The 21,788-nt window shown below is 51.0% G+C and overlaps 1 protein-coding gene across 1 annotated transcript in view; it reads right to left on the reverse strand.

The window, feature by feature from the left end:
• LOC147663098 (multidrug resistance-associated protein 1-like) overlaps positions 1 to 21,788 on the reverse strand; it is a gene marked incomplete at its 5' end in the record, with an annotated part of 456,488 nt that overhangs the window by 123,272 nt on the left and 311,428 nt on the right. The window contains one exon of the mRNA XM_086950682.1: positions 8,753 to 8,899. Coding sequence (XP_086806808.1) covers positions 8,753 to 8,899 — 147 coding nt within the window. The remainder of the gene's footprint in view (positions 1 to 8,752; positions 8,900 to 21,788) is intronic.

Below are 21,788 nucleotides of genomic sequence, written 5' to 3' on the forward strand. Positions count from 1 at the left end.
ATTAAGGACCTGAAAATATATGATTGATCTGTTTGGTCACTCTTCAAAGAACCAGAGTGGGAAGAGCTACAAAATATCAGCAGACTGCAGAGGAAGGCTTAATTTATGTGCTGGAGGAGAGCAGAGCAACCTTGCACAGCTCTGAATGGTAGGTTCACACACACAAACCAATATCTTAAGGATTCAATGAAAAGCCACAAAGGAACCTCAAATCCAAAGCCAGGTAGTAAGGCTTGAGACACAAATTCAGAAAGGTGTGCCAATATGGAAAATTTAGCACTATTAGTTCTTCCTGAAGTTCGAGATTCAGGTTGACGTTTGTGCCCTCAATTGACTTTCTTCCTACTAGATTGCACTACTTCCGGTAGGTCACAGTGGGACCTCTATCTCAATGAAAACACACACATGGCTACAATCATCCCATTTAGAGGACTCATCTGCAGGGCTTGAAAAATCCACTCACATTTGCGAGCCATATTTAATTAGGGCAAGCTATTTTTAGATCCTACTCAACCTTTCTGGCGAGTAGGAAGGAAGACTGACATTTGACCTCTGTCTCTGAAAGCAGAGCAAATGTGACAAGATAGCAATATTTAAAGGCATCTTTATTGCTTACAAAATGAATGAGCACTAAAGCACAAGTTAATACTTGTGTAACGATACGTCTGTAAGAGAAATTCGTTTGTGGTAGATTCCTTACCATAGAATAGATTCCTTACCTTAGAATATCCCCATGCGTCAGACTGGATCCAGAAAGTTTTTGCTTAGCAGTACCCCTGCACGTCAGTAGGTGGCGTACTGAGGCTCCGCCTCAGTCACTGGTGTCGTAAGCGCCGAGATGAAGTCACTGAGATTACTTAGGCCCCATCCATGCGGGCTGACGTCAGTTCTGTACACGACTCTCCGTGCCAGGAACGCAGAGCCATGCAAGATACTGACCATTGGTGCATAAAAACTAGGGCTCTGAAAGGGTGTAGTGTAATTCCTATTTTCCCAATAGGCCCTGCGCATTGGAATAACATAAACAGTAGTATTGACGCAGAAGTGCGGATCTTCCAGGCCTCCACTGACTATGTTAAACTTAATTGGGGTTGTTACCAACTAGCTCAGAGGTCACTGGAAACTTTCTTGACTGAATAGGAAGTGATCAGCTTCCCTGGCACAGCCAAGAAGGGATTCAGTTTTCCAACAACCGTGCAACATGACAACTTTGCTCCTCAGATCAAGAGTCAATCTCTAGGGCCATGTGAAACAATAGACAGTTATTTTACTCAGTCAGGTTGGTGCAGATTACTTTCACAATATGTAGAGAATAGAGAGACGGGCGTTGTCAATAAAAGGTAACATTTATTGAACAGTCTTTCTTCTCGTACAAGAGAAATGAATTGCCACAATTGCAAGACTCGTTATAAAAAGTACGTACAGTAAGAGAAGTATTGCGAAATAATACTGTAAAAGCATTGATCTGGTTTCTTAGCCAAACAATGGTTTAAAATGAATAAAACATATATACATTCATATATACATTCGGCTAAATGGAGGGATGCGGAGGCGGACAGAAGGTGAGCAGAGTGTTGGTCTGCCCAATGTCGAGGGGCGTGACAACCTTTGGCAGGAAAGGACCGGTCCTCGGAACCACCTTGCAAGGATGAACAGATCGGAAAGAAGGTTTAGAAGAGAGCCTGGAGCTCACTCACACTTCTGGCAGAAATGATAGCTACCAGGAAAGCCGTCTTTAGAGTGAGAAGATGTGAGGGACAGTTATGAAGGGGCTTAAAGGAAGCACATATCAGAAAAGTTAAGCCAAGATTCAAATCCCACTGAGGCATTATGAAAAACACGGGTGGAAACGTATGCGTAATGCCTTTGAGCAAGCGGGGACTTGAAAAGAGAAGGCTGATCTGGAAGCCGTAGAAAGGTGGAGATGGCCTAAAGATAACCTTTGAGAGTGCCCAGAGCAGAACCCTGCTGGGCCAAAGATAGAAGAAAAAGAAGGGCCTCAGAAAGTGGGGCAGAAAGAAGATCCACAGCCTTTGCAGTGCACCATGCCACAAACCTGTTCCACCTGCAGGCCTATACCGTCTTAGTGGAGGGACGCCTGGCTGCCAGAATAACATCACAGACTTTGGGAGGAACGTCGAAAGCAGTCAACTGTTGCCGCTCAATCTTCACGCATGGAGGTGGAGGGTGGACAGGTTCGGGTGAAGGACCGTCCTCTGCTGCTGCGACAGAAGATCCTCCCGAAGAGAAAGACGGATCGGGGGATCGACCTCCATGCTGAGTTGCTCGGGATACCAGTATCTTCGTGCCCAATCCGGAGCTACGAGGATGACTTGGGCCCGGTTCCGCCTGATCTTCTTCAGCACTCTGGGCAGAAGTGGTATAGGCGGAAAGGCGTACAACAGACCACAACTCCACTTACGATGAAAAGCCTCGCTGAGTGAGTACCGCCTTTGAAATTCCAACACGCAGAACTGATGACGTTGTGCGTTCTCTTCGGTGGCAAAAAGATCTAACCAAGGCTCTCCCCATTGCTGAAAGAGACCTTGCCCCACGTCAGAGTTCAGACGCCATTTGTGATCCATCAAGCACCGGCAGCTGAGTTTGTCCGCCCTGGTGTTCGGAGAACGTGCAAGGTGTTGAACCACCAAGGTAATGCCTTGATGTTCCATTCACGTCCAGAGGCGCAGAGGTGCAGAGGCTCCTGACATAGGTTCCAGGACCCCACCCTGCCCTGTTTGTTGCAATACCAAATTGCGGTGGTATTGTCAGTGAACACCTGCACCACAATTCCCCGGACAGAGCGAAGTAATGCCTTCAGTGCGAGTCGGGTCGCCCGTAGCTCCAAAAGGGTTGATATGGAGCCGGGACTCCGCCAGAAACCAGAGACCTCTGATCTCCGGCTCTCCCAAGTGGCCTCCCCATCCCAGGAAGGGATGCATCCGTCACCACCATGTGCTCTGGTTGGGGAAGGGAGAGGGATCTGCCACTGACCCATTCTCGATTGGTTAGCCACCACTGCAATTGGTGAGCAGTGTCCTCAGAGCTGGGCATGATCGGACAGGTTGCCCTGATGCTGTGCCCACTGGAACTTCAGTTCCCACTGCAGAGCCCGCATATGCCATCTGGCATGTCGCACTAGCAGGAGGCCATCAGGCCCAGGAGCCAGAGGGTCATCCTGACAAACCTGGGATAGAGGCTGAAAGATCAGCATCATAGCCTGAATATCCTGGGCTCGCCGCTCGGGAGGATAAACCCAAAACTACGTCTAATCAAGAACCACTCCATTGAAGGGGAGCTTCTGAGAGGGACTCTGGTGCGACTTTGGCACGTTGATTGAGAACTCCAGCAGATGCAGGAGGTCAGCCGTAGTCTGAAGGTGGCTGACTACTGTTTGGGGTGAGCCCGCCTTCAACAACCAGTCGTCTAGGTAGGGGAAGACTGACACCCTCCGACCTGCGCAGGTGAGCTGCGCAGGTCGGGTGAACACCTGAGGGCATTGGTAAGGCCGAATGAGAGCACGGCAAACTGAAAATGCTCCTGGCCTACCATGAACCGCAGGTAACGCCGGTGGGCCAGCAGGACTGGGATGTGAAAATAAGTGTCCTGCAAGTCCCACGCCACCATCCAGTTTCCAGGGTCGAGGGCAGCCAAGACCTGAGCCAGAGTCAGCATTTTGAATTTCTCCTTTCGGAGGAAGCGATGGACGTCCCGGGGCTCCAAGATGGGGTGCAAGTCCCCCTTGGGGACCAGAAAGTAGTTTAAATAGCAACCACTCCCTACTTCCTGCCCGGGAACGCACTCTATGGCCCCCTTGGCCAAGAGGGCCACAACTTCCTGTTGGAGAGGAACCAAATGATCCCCGACATGCGGTGGAATGGCTGGAGGGGAGGACTGAAAGGGAAGTGAGTAACCCTTGCATATTATCTGCAGCACCCACTTGTCGGATGTGATATCGCGCCAGTGGGGGGGAAGTGGTGGCAGATCCTGCTACCCACTGGCGTGGGGTGCTCTTCGAAGGATGCACTAGGAGTGTTTGGAGGTAGGAGCAGCGGGTTTGGAGGTAGGAGCAGCGGGGTGGAGGTGGACTGGCCCGCACGTGATTCCCAGACCTGCACCTGTGGAAGCCACGACCCCGGCTGCGATGAGGCTGGTTCTGCACAGGCTTGTTTAAGGAATGCGCCTGGGTGCCTCTGCGCTGGCCACCAAAGAAACGAAAAACAGGAGTGTCCGGGTTCACGCAGAAAGACACAAGGACATGGCTGTGGCCCTTGAGTCCTTAAAGCGCTCCAGTGCACTGTCTGCCTTATCGCCAAACAGGCGGGTACCATTGAAGCGCATGAGCGAGCCCTGACATCGGGCGAGAACCCAGTCGAAGGCAACCAGGCGTGGCAACGCAGCGCTATGGTCATAAAAATCGCCCTGCCCAACGAGTGGGCGGTGTACAAACCACACCGAATGGCGTACTTAGCTGCACCCTTACATTCAGCAATCGCCTGAGAAAGGACAGCCGGGACCTCCTCAGGACACTGAGGCAAACAATATCCTATACTGCGTGAGAGTAGCAGCCCAATAAGCAGGCGGTTTTCACCGACTGTAGGTCCAAGCTAGCCGAAGAGAACAACCGTTTACTAAACTGTTCCAATTTCTTAGAGACCTTATCCGGGGGGCCGAGGGAAAGGCACTCTGCGATGTTGAGGCCTGGATGACCAGACTCTCAGGCGTGGGATGAGTGGTCAGAAAGGCGGGGTAGCCAGGCGGTGACGTCTGGTGACATTCTTATCCACCGGAGACGCCGTGGCCGGCCGCGACCAAGTGCCCAAGAGGACCTCTGTCAGGGTGTCATTGAAGGGAAGCAACGGCTCTGACAAAGTAGCTGCAGTCTGGAGCAAGATGGTGAGGTTAGTTTTGGGGGCCACTGTGGGGAGGTCACGGTTAAGGGCCTCAGCAGCCTGACGGAACACCATTGTGTAGGAAGCACCTTCCTCCATCGTAGGCGGGGAGGCAAACTCCGGGTCAGAAGAGACATCTAGGTCGCCTGCATCCTCCAGGCCGTCCACTCAATCCTGCTCGGAGTCACACTGCCAGGCAAGAGGGTCCTTGGTCCCCTCCCAGTCCTCCTCCACCTCCAGTGCAGGAGGGGCCGGTCGAGGCAGAAGAACCGGAGCCGGAACGAACGGCGTCGGAAACAGCGCCGAGAACGACGCCAGCCGGGGTCGGACCGGCGCTGCCTCCCAATGCGGGTCCAAGGTAGGAACAAAATGGTCCTGGAACCGGGGCAAGGGCAGAAGGAACGGCGCAGAGGGCGGCGCTGGGGCCGGAGCCGGCAGCGCTGGACCTCGTGGTGCCGGGGACAGAGGCCACGGCGCAGGATCCTGTGGCACCAAAGCTGGATCCGACGACAGCCCCGACGGGCCTACAGGAACTGGACACGAGACCGCGGGGCCTGAAGTCATGCCGGCGGGAGCTCGAGGCCTAAAAAGGTGGTCCATGGCAGCAAGAAACTCTTGCACCTGTTCGGGAGTAACCAACGGACCCGGTAGGGCGGGTAGACCATGGGATTCCCAGGCTCCAGAGGAACCGCAGGGGCAGAACCCCTGCCCCCCTCGTCCACATCAGAGGAGCGGCCAAGGGACATCGGAGAACGAACACGCTTCTTCGACTTCTTTTTATGGCGTCGCTAACCGGAATCAGAGGGTGAAGACTTGGAGCCGGAGGAGCGACTACTTCGGTCCGGCGACTGGTCCCAGGAGCGGCCCCTAGACCCAGAGCGGCGGTGCGACGAATGCCGGACCTCCAGCAACTTCCGGTGCCGCTCCCTCAAGGTCTTCAGGCCATGGCTCGACAGTCCGGGGAGTCGTGATCAGTCTCCAGGCAGTAGAAGCAAACATAATGGGGGTCAGCCACCGACATACTACGGCGGAAGGCCCCGCAGGACTTAAATTCAGGCATCCCTACTCACACTAGGAGAAACAAGGGGTTAGACAAAAGTCTCAAAAAGCAGTCAAAAAGTGACTTGGTTATGTGCTCGACCCGGATCTGCGCTTGCTGGTGCGAAAAAAACAAACTGACGTTAGCGTGCATGGGTGGCACCTAAGTAGTCTCCATGATGTCATCTCGGCGCTTACGACGCCAGTGACTGACGCGAAGCTGTAGGATGCCACCTACTGACGCGCAGCGGTACTGCTAAGCAAAAACTTTCTGGATCCAGTCGGTCGCCTGGGGATATTCTAAGGTAAGGTATCTATTCTAAGTTAAGGAAATTATCACCAACGTGTCTGTTTCAGATAATACCTTTAAAGCTTGTTAACTTGTCACATTTGCTTATAGAGGACAAGTGTATTACAGTTAGGTCGAGTAGATTTTTGCAGGTCTAGGGAAAATCTTGAGCCCTGATCTGAATATCAATATGGGACATTTTCCCAACTAATATACTTCTCTGAAAAAAATAAAAAATAAAAAAAACTGCAACATTAATGCATACTTTACAGGAAATCCTCAAATAGGCTCTCCTGGCCAGCTAATTCGGGTGACTGAGTTATACTTGATTGGACACAAGTAGGGAACATGTGAAAACAATCATCAAAAGTTAATTACACCAAAACCACAAAGATCAATAAGTGGAAATATTGCATACCTGTGCAAACAAAACCCCCAAAGGAACCAACATATGTGTGTAACTACTGCTCACTCATCTATTGAAGGTGCTGTAGTTTACTTTTGTTCTTTTTTTGAGAAATGCAAAAAAAAAACAATCACCCAAGCAAATTGTTTTTCTCCATTACGGTTTCAGAGTTCAATTAGATGCAGGGTTTACATCAATAAGTAGCTATGAATGTGCTAAATAAATAGTTTGCAAGGGTGCAGTTTCAAAGTCTTAACATCAAAGTTCTAAACAAGACTCTATATAACATGTCTGTACTAGAAACTAGGTAATGATGTGATTAATAAACCAAAATTGTGAAAAAAAACTGTTCATGTTTTTATGTTGAATTGTTTCAAAACCATGCAACAAAAGAACACATTAAAAATAACAGCAATCAAATTTGCAAAATTTGATTCATTTTTTCATTGTAAATTGCAGCATCTACAAATTTACATTAAAAAATCAATAGTATTTAGCTTGCTTACAATGGGAAGGATCCATTTTTTACTAGCTTTCTTTTTTTCAAACTATTAAAGTCTACACAGGAGAATAATCAGTAACAAGGGTGTTATGGAACAAAGATCTTTTACATATGATGCGATTCTGCTCAACTGATGTTTTTTACTTACATAATCAACAGATTTTAGTCAGCAATACACAGCAAATGTAAATACAATCTAATATGCTATTCCAAATATACTTTACATACATAATACATAATGTTTTTTCTATGATATCATGTTAGAACATCTGTCTCTTACAGTCGGTTCACAGGACTTGCGAGATGTTCTCTGTAAATTCTCAATTTTATGCCAAGCTAGATCATTAAACGGATTAAAACTAACATTGGTCTAGCACTGGCATTTGAAAACATCTCCGCTCCCACACCAATTCGCACAGTGCGCCTCTCACCACCCAGCATCATCATGAATCTGAAATTGCCTTGCTTTTCAAGGTTAATATCACAGTTATTGAATTCTTGATCCATAAAAGGATTGTCCAAATTCGTCAATAACTCATCCCAGATGTTAGCCATCAGGTACCTTCAAGCATAATTGTAGTTTTCTTTTTTTAATAAACCATTTTTTGGTTGATCTACAGACATTTTTTTGTACTTACGATCCATTTTATGAGATCTATTGTAGCATTTCATCATTTGCAGAGGAATATAATTGAATTATGCATGAGTTTTGAGTAAAGAGTTTCGAATAAACATTGAATTACTTGGCATTAGCAAGATATGTCAATGAGAAACACTACCTATTAACCTGGGCTCATTATATAACAAATTTAGGGCAATTCCCACTATTAATTTACAATAAGACTGAGGAAGACCAGATATTTTTTGGGAGGAAGCCCTGAAAATGGAAGATTCATTTTAATATTTTGAAATGGAAGCATGCAATCTAAACTAAAGTAGGCATTCTTTTGAAAACCACTTAAGTGAAAAGGTGCGGTAACAAAGAATTAATCAGGACGCCACATGGAGCACTGACAGAATGCGAATAGCCTACCAAAGTATATTACCTATTTTGTAACCAACATACTTTTTATGGTATGAAGTGGATGCGATTTGTGACAAAACAGAAATCATTGACTTTTGCTACTAATGACACATGAATGCCTCCCTTTAATCCCCTTAATCTTGGGCTAACATTCAAGCGTGAATCTGTGCTGATCAATCGGAATCTCCCCGCTTTACGTTCTGATGCGTCTTGCACCACAACGCCAGGGTACCCGTAGGGTGTTTGCTGCGCTTTATAAATGCTCAATACAATCTATTAGTCTTGCGTAGATTTACATAGGATAAAGCTTAATCAAAAACATGAAAGTTGGGTACAAACTCACTGAAATTACAAATTTCTACTCAGAATTTTACTGAACCATGTGCAAGTCTGTACGTCACCCTGGTCTGTGATCAATGGGCGTTTGGAAGCAGTGAAGAGGAACTGAAAACACTTGTCAAAAGTTAAAATTTAACTCCAATTTCCATGCTTCTGAATTTGAACGTCTTGCCATTCTGTGACAAAAATGTGTTTAATTTATGTTTACATCGGCAATCAAATACAATCAAAGAAAAATGTTCAGTAGAAAGAGAATGTCTACCTTTTCTCCTCCGTTAACTGTAACACTTATATTGCGGAGCGCTAAATCCAAATCCGCTCGATAACGCAGTCCAAAGTTTCTAAACTCTATTTTTCCTTCATGAGGCCAATTCGCAGGTGGTGCCGCTTCCTCATTGGTCCAATCAGCCTGGAATAAAAAACATTTGATGAGATATAACCATCACTCTCTAGTTGATGGCTTTTAACATGGGTCCCTTTAAAGGACTTAGCCAGTTTCTTCAAACCTTGGCAAATCTGGCATTCCACACAACATTAGTTAATCTTTTGTTCGAGAGTGATATAAAGATAAACACTTTTAAAGAAAAACATTTATTTTTACCCATGTCCACACACAAGATTATATGCAAACATTTTTAGAGGAAGCAGTAACCTTTGAAATTAACACCAGGGGCACAGGAAACACATGACTGGGTGTGACACGGTGTGAGCCGCAGACTGACAAATGTATACAATTTCATTGCTTTGAAGAGAAATAGAAAGGAAGGCAAGCATGTAGCCACAGTTTGCAAGTATGCTTTATTGTTATTCACATTCTGCCAAGTAGTTCCATTCATTAAATGTATTTCGAGATCAGAGGCGGGTAAAGCGACGTAAGGGTTTTTATGTTTCTGGGGTGGTTTGAAGTAAAGGTAGGTAAGGGGTTAAGATTCAGGAGAGGTGAATGAGGTAAATAAAGGGTCCAAAACGGGATGAGGGAGGTACTGCCCTAAAACATACCAAGTATTTGCAATGCAATAGCCTCGCCTCTGGGACCTACTAAGTTTTTAGCTATGAAGCACATACTGGATAAAGCGATTCTGGTATATTACTGACCTCTGCTGGCAGTTTTCTATCAAAACAGTTAAATAGAGGCAGTTGCCACAAATAATATGCAGGCCCTAAGCAAAAGCGGAAGCAGACAAGTCTTGGGGCAATGCTCCAAAGCCCACACAAAATACACACAACAGATCATCCAGACCGCGCAAGCGCTGTCTAGGCTCGACCTTATAGGAAAAAAATTAAAGCGTGAGGGGCTTTAAGTCTGTGTTTAAGTCCTGAAAACAGGACTATGAAAAAAGTTTCACACTGGAAATTAGGAAAAGCCCCTAAAGTTATTTACACCCAGCCACCCCACCCCAGCACATCCTTTAACTTGTGACTATATAAGAAAGCACTTCACAATATGTCCTAGAGCTGACTTAATGAATCCTAACAATGAATGAAGGTAAAAAGATAGAAAGGTCATGGTAAAAATGATTACAAAAGTCTAGTTGAGTACAATGTCTTCACAGAATCATTAAAACCTGAACAAATGACCGGTATTCGACTAGTTGCCATCCAGCATGACTAGCCTTACTGACCCCTGACTGATAAATAAAGTAGACAAAAACAGAAAGCCCATTTTAAAAATTCAATCAGATGATTTCATTTAAAGTGCCATTTGGGTATCATGCACAGGCCTTTACAGAAACTTCAAACAAACAAAAGGCGGCATCAAAGCACTGCAGGTAGAAAACATGTCCCCTCCCATCAAAATAAACATCTCCCACCTCTTCAGCTACTGGGAAAATGCCCCGTGCTTGTTAAGCTAAAAGAAATACCTCCTCTCCATCCACTTTTCGTTTTATTTTAACTTGGCTCTCTGAACGGGAAGCAGTACGAGGACGGTGAATGATGCCTGGGCCGAAGCTCAATAACTGACTCTCAGCTGGTGCTGGTCAGGGGAACAGGCAGGATTAAGCCAAGCAGGCCAGGCAGCGAGGCTAATAGGAACAAGGCTGGCTTCATGAGTAGGGTGTGTGGTCCGAAGAAATCCTTCAGAGTCCAGGAAGGTCTGCGCAGTATTCTAAAAGGAAAGGCTAAAGGAGCCAAAATAAAAGGGCATAGGTTGGGGGTGGGAGTCTTGACATCAGCTTCATTTTATGACAATCGAACAAGTTACTTACCTTCGGTAACGATATATCTGTAAGAAACATTAGTTAGTGTTAGATTCCTTACCTTAGAATATCCCCAGGCGTCAGTCTGGATCCGGAAACTTTTGCGTAGCAGTACCCCTGCGCGTCGGTAGGCGTCGTCTGCAGGCGTCCCCTGCGGCTCCGCGTCCGTCGTTGGCGTCGTGCGCCGTGATGACGTCGCTGGAGTATATAGACGCCGCCTCCGCGCGCTGACGTCAGTTCTTTGTACACAGCTTTTCCGAGCCAGAAGACGCAGAGCCATGAGAGAACCAACACTGGTGCCATGTAAAACTAGGGCCCTGAAAGGGATGTCCTTAACCCTAGGTATCAGTTCGCAGAACGGGGAGGATGGGTGGGTTCGGTAAGGAATCTAACACTAACTAATGTTTCTTACAGATATATCGTTACCGAAGGTAAGTAACTTGTTCATCTGAAAGAAACACGTTAGTGTTAGATTCCTTACCTTAGAATACATACCCCAGCAATACCAACCCCGGTGGTGGGTCTGCGAACCAATACAATACTACACCAGAAAGTCCTGGAGGACAGAACGGCCAAAGAAGCCATCCCTCCGGACTTGACTGTCCAGGCAGTAGTGCCTCGCAAAGGTGTGCAGCGAGGCCCACGTAGCCGCTTGGCAAATGTCCTGCAAGGGGACTCCCCGGCCCAGGGCAGTGGAAGCCGCCGTGGCCCGAGTGGAATGGGCCCTCAGCCCAACAGGAGGCTCCTTCCGAGCCAAAGAGTAGCACGCTTTGATGCAGAGGACGACCCATCGAGAGATGGTTCGTTTACAGACCGCCCGTCCCTTCTTCGCACCCACGTAGCCAACAAACAGTTGGTCATCCACCCGGAACTGGCGTGTGCGATCCATGTAAAATGAAAGCGCACGTTTTGGGTCCAGACGATGGAGCCGCTCTTCATCCTTTGAAGGATGCGGAGGCGGGAAGAAGGAAGGGAGGGTGATGGACTGCCCGATGTGAAAGGCCGAAACAACCTTGGGCAGGAAAGAAGGTCTAGTCCTCAGAACCATCTTATCAGGATGAATGGACAGGAAAGGAGGTTGGACAGAAAGAGCCTGGAGCTCACTCACTCTCCTGGCAGAGGTGATGGCAACCAGGAAAGCCGTCTTTAAAGTCAGGAGACGGAGAGGACAAGAATGAAGGGGCTCAAAGGGAGCACACATTAGAAAGGTCAGAACCAGGTTCAAATCCCACTGAGGCATCACAAACGGAACAGGTGGAAACATGTGAGTGATGCCCTTCAAGAATCGAGTTACAATCGGGGATTTGAACAAAGAAGGCTGATCAGGAAGCCTCAAAAAGGCTGAAAGGGCAGAAAGGTAGGCCTTGATAGTGCCCAGAGCAGAGCCCTGCTGGGCAAGAGAAAGAAGAAACAGAAGAACCTCCGAAAGAGGGGCAGAAAGAGGATCCACAGCCTTTGCTGTGCACCATGCCACAAATCTGTTCCACCGACAGGCGTATACCGACTTAGTGGAGGGACGCCTGGCTGCCAGAATAACATCACAGACTTCAGGAGGCAAGTCAAATGGCCTCAACTGCCGCCGCTCAATCTCCAAGCATGGAGGTGGAGACTGGACAGGTTCGGGTGGAGGACCGTCCCCTGCTGCTGCGACAGAAGGTCCTCCTGAAGGGGCAGGCGGATCGGGGGACCGACTGACATGCTGAGTAGCTCGGGATACCAGTATCTTCGAGCCCAGTCCGGAGCCACAAGGATAACTTGGGCCCGGTCGCGCCTGATCTTCTTCAGCACTCTGGGCAGAAGTGGTATAGGCGGAAAGGCGTATAACAGACCGCAACTCCACTCGCGCCGAAAGGCGTCGCCGTGCGAGTGCCGTCTTGGAAACTCCAACGCGCAGAACTGATGACATTGCGCGTTCTCTTCTGTGGCGAATAGATCTAACCAAGGCTCTCCCCATTGCAGAAAGATGCCTTGCGCCACGTCAGAGTTCAGACGCCATTCGTGATCCATCGAGCACCGATGGCTGAGTTCGTCCGCCCTGGCGTTCAGAGAACCTGCCAGGTGTTGAACCGTCAAAGTCACGCCCTGACGTTCCAGCCACTGCCAGAGGCGCAGAGCCTCCTGGCAAAGGGTCCACGACCCCACTCCGCCCTGTTTGTTGCAGTACCACATGGAAATGGTGTTGTCGGTGAACACCTGCACTACACTCCCGTTGACAAAGGGGAGGAATGCCTTCAGTGCCAGACGAATCGCCCGCAGCTCCAACAGGTTGATATGGAGCCGGGACTCCGCCGGAGACCAGATGCCTCTGATCTCTGCCTCTCCCAAGTGGCCACCCCAGCCCTGGAGGGACGCGTCCGTCACGACAACGTGCTCCGGTTGGGGAAGGGAGAGGGACTTGCCCCTGACCCAATCGCGGTCCGTAAGCCACCACTGCAGTTGTCTCGCAGTGCCCTCCGAGATCAAGACGTGGTCGGACAAGTTGCCCTGATGCTGGGCCCACTGAAACTTCAGGTCCCACTGCAGAGCCCGCATCCGCCACCGGGCGTGATGCACCAGAAGGATGCAGGAAGCCATCAGTCCCAGCAGCCGCAGCGTCAACCTGACCGAAACTCGGGATAGCGGCTGAAAGATGGGAATCAAAGCCTGAATATCCCGAACCCGCCGTTCCGGAGGATAAACCCGAAACTGCGCCGAGTCCAGAACCGCTCCGATGAAAAGGAGCTTTTGAGAGGGACACAGGTGTGATTTCGGCACATTGATGGAGAACCCCAGGTCGTGCAAGAGGTCTGCCGTCATCTGAAGGTGGTGGACGACTGTCTGGGGCGAGCCCGCCTTCAACAACCAGTCGTCTAGGTAGGGGAAGACTGAAACCCCTAACCTGCGCAGATGGGCTGCGACCACCGCCATCACCTTTGTGAACACCCGTGGGGCGCTGGTAAGGCCGAAGGGAAGCACGATAAACTGAAAGTGCTCCAGGCCTACCATGAACCGCAGGTAACGCCGGTGGGCCGGCAGGACGGGGATGTGAAAATAGGCGTCCTGCAAGACCAACGCTACCATCCAGTCTTGTGGGTCTAGAGCAGCCAAGACCTGAGCTAACGTCAACATCTTGAACTTCTCCTTCCGGAGGAAGCCGTTGACGTTCCTTAGATCCAAGATAGGACGTAGGCCCCCCTTGTCCTTCTTGGGCACCAGAAAGTAGTGGGAATAACAACCACGCCCTACTTCTGGCCCAGGAACGCGCTCGATGGCCCCCTTGGCCAGGAGGGCCGTAACTTCCTCCTGCAGAAGTGTCAAGTGGTCCCCCGACACACGGTGGTTCTGCGGTGGCATGGCTGGAGGAGAGGTCTCGAAGGGGAGGGAGTAGCCCCTTCGGACAATTTGCAGCACCCACCTGTCCGAAGTGATCGTGCGCCAGTGAGCGTGGTGATGGCGAACCCTGCCACCCACTGGCGTCACATGGGGCCGAAAGCACGGACTAGGAGGATTTTGGGGTAGATGCTGCGGGGGAGGGTGTGGTCTGACCCCGCCGTTGTCCCCGACCGCCACCCCGGCGGTTTCCACGGCCGCCACCGCGTTGAAAGGATTGTTGCGGCGCGTGGCTGGCAGCACGTGTGGGGGCGCCCCTTCCTTGGCCACGAAAGGGGCGAAACGAACCCGGTTGCCGACGCTGGGTCGAGAGACCCAAGGACTTGGCCGTGACCCTGGAGTCCTTGAAGCGTTCCAGCGCGTGGTCCGCCTTGTCACCGAACAGGTGACAGCCATCAAACGGCATGTCCATCAATGTACTCTGGACATCTGCCGAAAAATTGGCGGATCTCAGCCAGGCGTGGCGACGAATCGCCACCGTCGTTGACATTGCTCTGCCTAGCGAGTCGGTCGTATCAAGACCACACCGTATCGAATATTTCGCTGCATCTCGGCCCTCAGCCACAGCCTGACCGAGTTTTGCCCGCACCTCCATGGGGCATTCTGGCAGCAGTTCCGCGACCGTATCCCACACAGAGTGGGTGTAGCGGCCCAAGAGGCAGGCGGTGTTGCAAGACCGCAGGCCCAAACTAATGGACGAGAAGACCTTCTTGCCAAATTGGTCATACCTCTTGGATTCCCGGTCGGGTGGGGCCGACGGGAATGCGGACTGGGAGGTCGAGGCCTGGATCACCAGACTCTCAGGAGTGGGGTGGGTAGACAGGAACTTGGGGTCGTCCGGACAAGGACGGTGGCGCCTGGCCACGTTCCGATCGACAGGCGCACCTGAAGCGGGCCTGGACCACGTGCCCAACAGAACGTCCGGCAAGGCTTCATTAAACGGCAGCAGTGGCTCCTGTGGGCATGACTGCGGTTTGAAGACCTCGGTGAGGATGTTAGGCCTCACGGCCGCGACGGGGAGCTCAAGGTGTAAGGCCTTGGCAGCCCTCATCAGCACCACAGAATATGCAGCTCCCTCCACCGATGCCACGGAAGGAGGAGAGATCAGACCAGGGTTAGGAGAGTCGTCCAGACCACTGGCATCCCCCAAGTCACCTGTCCAGTCCGGGTCATACTGGCACTCGCGTGACAGAGGGTCCTCGGACCCCTCCCAACCTTCACCGAACTCTTCATCTTCTCCGTATTCGGAGTCAACGATGTAGACCGGCTCCTCGGGGTTCATGGGCCCCATCGGCGCCGGGACCGGCGTCGAGCGACGCCCGTCCGGCCCCGGGTCCGGCGTCGGTGAAGGTAAGGGGACGGCGCCGCCCGGAGCCGGCGCCGGAGCCGGAGCCCCAGTGCCGCCCGAAGCCGGCACTGGGGAACCGGCGTCGCGCGGAGGCGGAGCCGAGGGCAACCCCGATGGAATCGGCGCCGGGTTGGATGGGCGTCCATCCGGCGTCGACCCCGAAGGCCCTAGCGGCGCCGGGATCGGCGGCGGCGCCGGAATCGGAGCATCCGACGGCGTCGAGGTAGGGTCAGCAGAACCGCTAGGGCCCCCGGACGGGTTCACTGGGCCCGCAGGCGCCGTGGAACCCGCCGGAGGAGACAGGGCCCTCATGGCCATGAGGAACGCCTCTATCTCCTCAGGCGTCGCATGGTGCCCAGGGACCTGAGGGTATGGGGCAGGCCGCGCCGGCGACTCTCGCGGAGCCGCGGGGTTGGGGTCACCCGAACCCCCGGCCGCATCGCGCGAGCGTCGGGGGGAGTCGGGGGTACGATGACGACGCCCCGACTTCTTGTGTTTCTTACCTGACGAGGATGACGAGTGGTGTCGACTTCCGGAACGCTCGGCGCGGCCCCGCGACCGCTCCCTCGAACGCTCTCTCGACCTCCGGCCGGACCGGGACCGCTCCCGGTCCCGACGTGGGGCCGACACCCGGAGCTCCAGTAGCTTGCGGGACCGCTCCCGTCTAGCTTTGCTGGTGAGGGCCCGGCAGTCGACGCAGGAGTCCACGTCGTGGTCGGGGCCCAGACACCGGAGACAGAGGCGGTGATGGTCTGTGACCGACATCGTGCGCTCACAGTCATCACAGTGCTTGAACCCAGGCATCCTAACAGGCACAAGTGATAACAATTCGAAAAAACTTGGTCAAAGACCGGAGTACTGCTCTTCAGATCTGCGTCCACTGGCGCGGAAAAAGAAGAACTGACGTCAGCGCGCGGAGGCGGCGTCTATATACTCCAGCGACGTCATCACGGCGCACGACGCCAACGACGGACGCGGAGCCGCAGGGGACGCCTGCAGACGACGCCTACCGACGCGCAGGGGTACTGCTACGCAAAAGTTTCCGGATCCAGACTGACGCCTGGGGATATTCTAAGGTAAGGAATCTAACACTGACGTGTTTCTTTCAGATATATTGGTCACAAATACTGAAGGCAGGTCAACAGCATGGCAATCATAGGTAGCACAAATGGCCCTGACAACAGTGAAGGTGAGCTGGAAAATGTGGTTGTTGTGGCAGGATCTAAAGGGTGCAGTGGGTGTTGCTCCACCAACAATAATTAATAGAGAAGTCCACCAAGCTGCTTTAACAGGCTCGATGGTGCTTGGTCTCAAGTAATAACCTGAAACTATTTTTTAGGTCGAGCATTCAAGACCTCTTGTATATCCTTTTGTATATACTTCTATATGTATGTACTTTGTGGGCTCTGGAGATCAGCCCTAAGACTTGTCTGCCTCAGCTTAGGAACTTTTATTCCTGTTTAACTGCCTCTATTTAGCAGTATTGATAGAAAACGACCAGCAGGGGTAAGTAAAATACCAGAATTGCTTTATGCTGAGGCATTCATTAAAAAACAAAAAAAAAAGGAATTCTGCCAACTGCCTATATTTAACTTTCTTGATGGAAAACGACCAGCAGAGGTCAGTAAAATATCAGAATCTCTTTAGCATTCTCTAGAGCACCAGTAGACCATTCTATTTTTTTAAAATCTTGTATTTTCAGAGATATAACCACCTAAGGCCCTGATTTTATATTAAAAACAGAGCTTTTTACTATACCATTTCCCGCTGAATGGCACTATTTCTCTCCATGTGTTCCCATACACACAAGTTACTACTTGTGTAACGATATATCTGTAAGAGACATTAGTTAGTGATAGATTCCTTACCTTAGAATATCCCCAGGCGTCAGACTGGATCCGGAAATTTTTGCGTAGCAATACCCCTGCGCGTCGGTCGACGTCGTCCACGGTGTGAGAAGTTGGCCTGATATATGATGCTCACTAGTTCTAGTGATCACCTTTTATCAGTCCAAACAACCCTTATGGTGATTGGTTGTAAGTCAACCTTATAGACCAGCTATCCTAGTAGCGTGGACAAAAGCAGTCTTTAGGCAAAACTCTTTATGGCATGTGAAGCCAGCTGTTTTACCACATATAACCTTTGAATACCAAATGAAAAGGACACCACACAGGTAGTTATGAAAATAAACAGTTATTTATTAACTAACATACACCTCTGAACTCTTTATGAGGTCAGAGGGCTAAGCACATGACAAACTTAGGAAAAATACGTTTAAGTTGCTCGATTTACAATGGTGCCCTAGGGGCATGACAAACCATATACTAAATAAATGGAATGCGAAAGTCAATTAAAGGAATGGAGCTGTCCAGAGGTTGTAGGATCGCTGGGACCACGCTATACTAACTTGAGGTAAGTAATAGGAGGCCCACGGAGCGCGTGTGCAGAGTGTGAACTCACACGCGAGATGCGTACAAACGTCTATGGACAGTACAGTTTAAAGAAAAGGTGGGTACAGACGTTCCTGACTAGATAGGACTGAAACGACAATGGAACTGGACACTAGGACAGTCAAGCTACCCTTGAGCACCGAAATGCTCGTGTTACCTCACCCGCAGGCTGCGGGTGCATAGGTGCAAAGTCGTGTCGGGTTTCCGCGTCGAAGTCTATGGAGCCTTGAAGAAAGATGCTGCAGGCGACCAGGAGGAAGATGTCCGGTGCAATCCAAGGGTGGATTGGTGAAGGGAGGAACCTGCAAGCAGAGGGGACAGTGTTCAAAGTCACTAGCCAGTGACTGGGGTGGAACCAGGAGTGGAACCAGATGTTGTCGTCGCGATCAGGTGAAGGTGGACGCTTGTCGCTGCAGCCACGTGGACCAGGTGGTGTCTTCGACGATTCGGGTTCAACAGGCCTTGGCAAAGGCAACCCACGCGGTGAGTGGAAATGGCGTCTGGAGTGGACCAGGAGGGTTCGGGGTGCTCTTTTGGAAGGGAGCAAGGGCCAGTCTGGAGCAACCAGACCAGCAGCAAAGTTGTCGGTGTTCGTCGTCTAGGAGGTCACTAGCCAGCCGGCAAGTGACCAGACAACGCGTCGAGCAGCAAACAGGCAGAAGGGCCCCACACAGATCTCGTGGATGCTGGAGGGCTGATCTTCGATGCAGGAGCTGCTCGGGGTCGGGGCTTCTCAGTCCCCAAAGCACTTGGACGAGGAGGCCTCAGGAGTCGTGCTGGAGCGAAGTGCTGCTTCTTTCAAGATGGCCGGTCCCACGGGTCTCAGCTCGGCTGCAGATGTGGGTTGAGGTCGGAGAGGTCTGGGAATCCGGGTCTCGTCGGGCTCTGAAGTCTGGATCCTTGGCAGGAAGACGACAAAGGGAAGTCGCGGTACGCTGATGGTGCCTGCAGATGCAGGGTGGACACTCCTTGCCCACAAGGGAGATTCCTTCTGTCTTCTGTGGAGCAGAACGTCGAGGTCCAGAGTTTCTTCTTGTGAAGTTGATCAGGATAATCTAATTTGGAATGGGACCAGCTCCTACCTTTATTCAGCTAAAGGGGGTTGCACTACGACGAGGTCCCTTCTCTGGGTGGGACCAGGAAGGGGGGTGGTTACACTCCCTTTCCTTTGTCCGGTCCTGCGCCCGCTCTGGGGCTGGAGTGCCCCAGGAACTGGTTTGGACCCGCATATGCACAGGGACACCTTGTGTGCCCCAGGCATGTCTCATTCCTTTCAGCCCTGGCCTACCTAATACACAAAATCCTGTCTGGGGTGGTGCTAGCACCTCCCAAGGCAGGAAACCCTTTGTCCGAGCCTCCCTCGCTGGAAGGACTCCCAGCAGCAGCAGGTCAGACTTGCGTCTGTGGTGGCAGCATCCATTTTGTGATGCTGAGGCTCGAGTTAACTTTAACCGGGGTTCACAGTTACATCCATGTTGTGTCCGTCCAGAAGGGTGGAATGCTAACCCCTGTCGCCATAATTGGCGAGGGGTTAGTATTCCAATTCGTATGAAACCTTACTCGACATGTTTTGATAATGCGATACCAAAGTTAGCAAATAACCGCGAGGATTATAATGCACTTAAGAGTATATGGTACACGTTATCATGGAACAGCTATTAGGACTTGGTTCCGCAAGCTGCAAACTTGGCTCAGCTCATGCCAGAGCACCATCTCACATAATTCCAAGCACTCTGCCTTCAGGATTGATAAGTCCTGCCATAGGAGTGACTGATAGGAATCTATGTGTCCATTTTAGGGTTAGATATAGAGATACTATATCTACAGCAAAGGGTGATTACACCACCTTGCCCCAGCTGTCGTGCAGCCAGTTGTGTCAGATTTGGATGGCCAGCCAGGGGTGGCATAATACATGCTTCAGCCCCTGGTAGGCCCTGGCTACACCTATGCCCTGGGTACCTGAGGTACACTGTACAGGGGCTGATAAGGTGACTCAGTATCCAATTAGATATGTACCTAGAGTACATGGAATCCATTTTACAGAGAGAGCAGTGGGCCTGGGGTCCTGAATAGCAGGGTCCCAGGTCAAATAAGTCGAAAAACCAGCAAAACACCAGGCAAAAAGTTGAGGGCAACCATAGTCAGATATCCATCTTCCTACACACGGCTCTGCGTCCGTCGTCAGTGTCATTAGCGCCGGAATGACGTCTGAGTATTTAGACGCCGCCCATGCGCGCCGACGTCAGTTCTGATACACAGCTATTCCGCGCCAGATACGCAGAGCCATGATAGAACCAACACTGGTGCCATGAAACTAGGGCCCTGAAAGGGGATGACCTTAACCCTAGATATCAGTCGCAGAACGGGGAGGATGGATGGGTCGGTAAGGAATCTATCACCAACTAATGTCTCTTACAGATATATTGTTACACAGGTAGTAACTTGTGCATCTGAAAGAGACACGTTAGTGATAGATTCCTTACCTTAGAATAGGTACCCCAGCAATACCATCCCTGGTGGTGGGTCTGCGAACCAATAAGCACACCAGAAAGTCCTGGAGGACAAAATGGTCAAAGAAGCCATCCCTCCGGACTTGGCTGTCCAGGCAGTAGTGTCTTGCAGACGTGTGCAGAGAGGCCTACGTAGCTGCCTGGCAAATGTCCTGCAAGGGCACTCCTCGGCCCAGGGCAGTTGTAGTCGCTGTGGCCCGAGTAGAATGAGCCCGCAATCCAGCAGGGGGCTGCTTTTTGGCCATGGAGTAACATGCCTGGATACACAAGATGATCCACCGCGAGATGGTGCGCTTGTGCACCGCCTTTACTTTCTCAGCGCCCATGTAACCAACAAAGAGTTGGTCATCCACCCGGAACTGGCGTGAGTGATCCAGAAAGTAAGAGAGTACACGTTTTGGGTCCAGACGGTGGAGCCTCTCTTCCGCTTTCGAGGGATGCAGAGGCGGAAAGAAGGTGGGCAAGGTAATGGACTGCCCGATAGGGAAGGCCGTGACAACCTTCGGCAGGAAAGAGGGTCTCGTCCGCAACACAACCTTGTCCGGATGGACAGAGGGGAAAGGAGGTGTAGAAGAAAGAGCCTGGAGCTCACTCACTCTCCTGGCAGAGGTGATGGCAACCAGGAAAGCAGTCTGCAAAGTAAAAAGACGGAGAGGACAGTTATGGAGCGGCTCAAAGGGAGCACACATTAGGTAAGTAAGTACAAGATTCAAGTCCCACTCGGGTATCACGAAGGGAACATGTGTGTGATGCCCTTCAAAAACCTATTTACAATGGGGGACTTGAATAAGGAAGGTTGATCAGGTAGCCGTAAGAAGGCGGAAAGGGCAGAAAGGTACCCCTTGAGAGTGCCCAGAGCAGAGCCCTGCTGGGCAAGAGAAAGAAGAAAGAGTAGAACCTCAGAAAGGGGTGCAGAGAGTGGGTCCACAGCCTTTGCTGTGCACCATGCCACAAATCTGTTCCACCTGCAGGCGTATACAGACTTTGTGGAGGGACGCCTGGCTGCCAGAATGAAATAACAGACTTCAGGAGGCAAGTCAAATGGCCTCAACTGCCGCTGCTCAATCTCCAAGCTTGTAGGTGGAGACTGGACAGGTTCGGGTGCAGAACCGTCCCCTGCTGCTGTGACAGAAGGTCCTCCCGAAGAGGCAGACGAATCGGGGGATCGACTAACATGCTGATTAGCTCGGGATACCAGTATCTTCTTGCCCAGTCCGGAGCCACAAGAATAACCTGGGCCCGGTCGCGCCTGATCTTCAGCACTCTGGGCAGAAGTGGTATAGGCGGAGAGGCGTACAATAGACCTCAACTCCACTCGCGACGAAAAGCGTCTCCGAGCGAGTGCCGCCTTGGAAATTCCAACGCGCAGAACTGATGACATTGCGCGTTCTCTTCTGTGGCGAATAGATCTAATCAAGGCTCT

Source organism: Lissotriton vulgaris, unplaced genomic scaffold (genome assembly GCF_964263255.1).
Source record: "Lissotriton vulgaris unplaced genomic scaffold, aLisVul1.2 SCAFFOLD_1728, whole genome shotgun sequence".
Taxonomy (NCBI): domain Eukaryota; kingdom Metazoa; phylum Chordata; class Amphibia; order Caudata; family Salamandridae; genus Lissotriton; species Lissotriton vulgaris.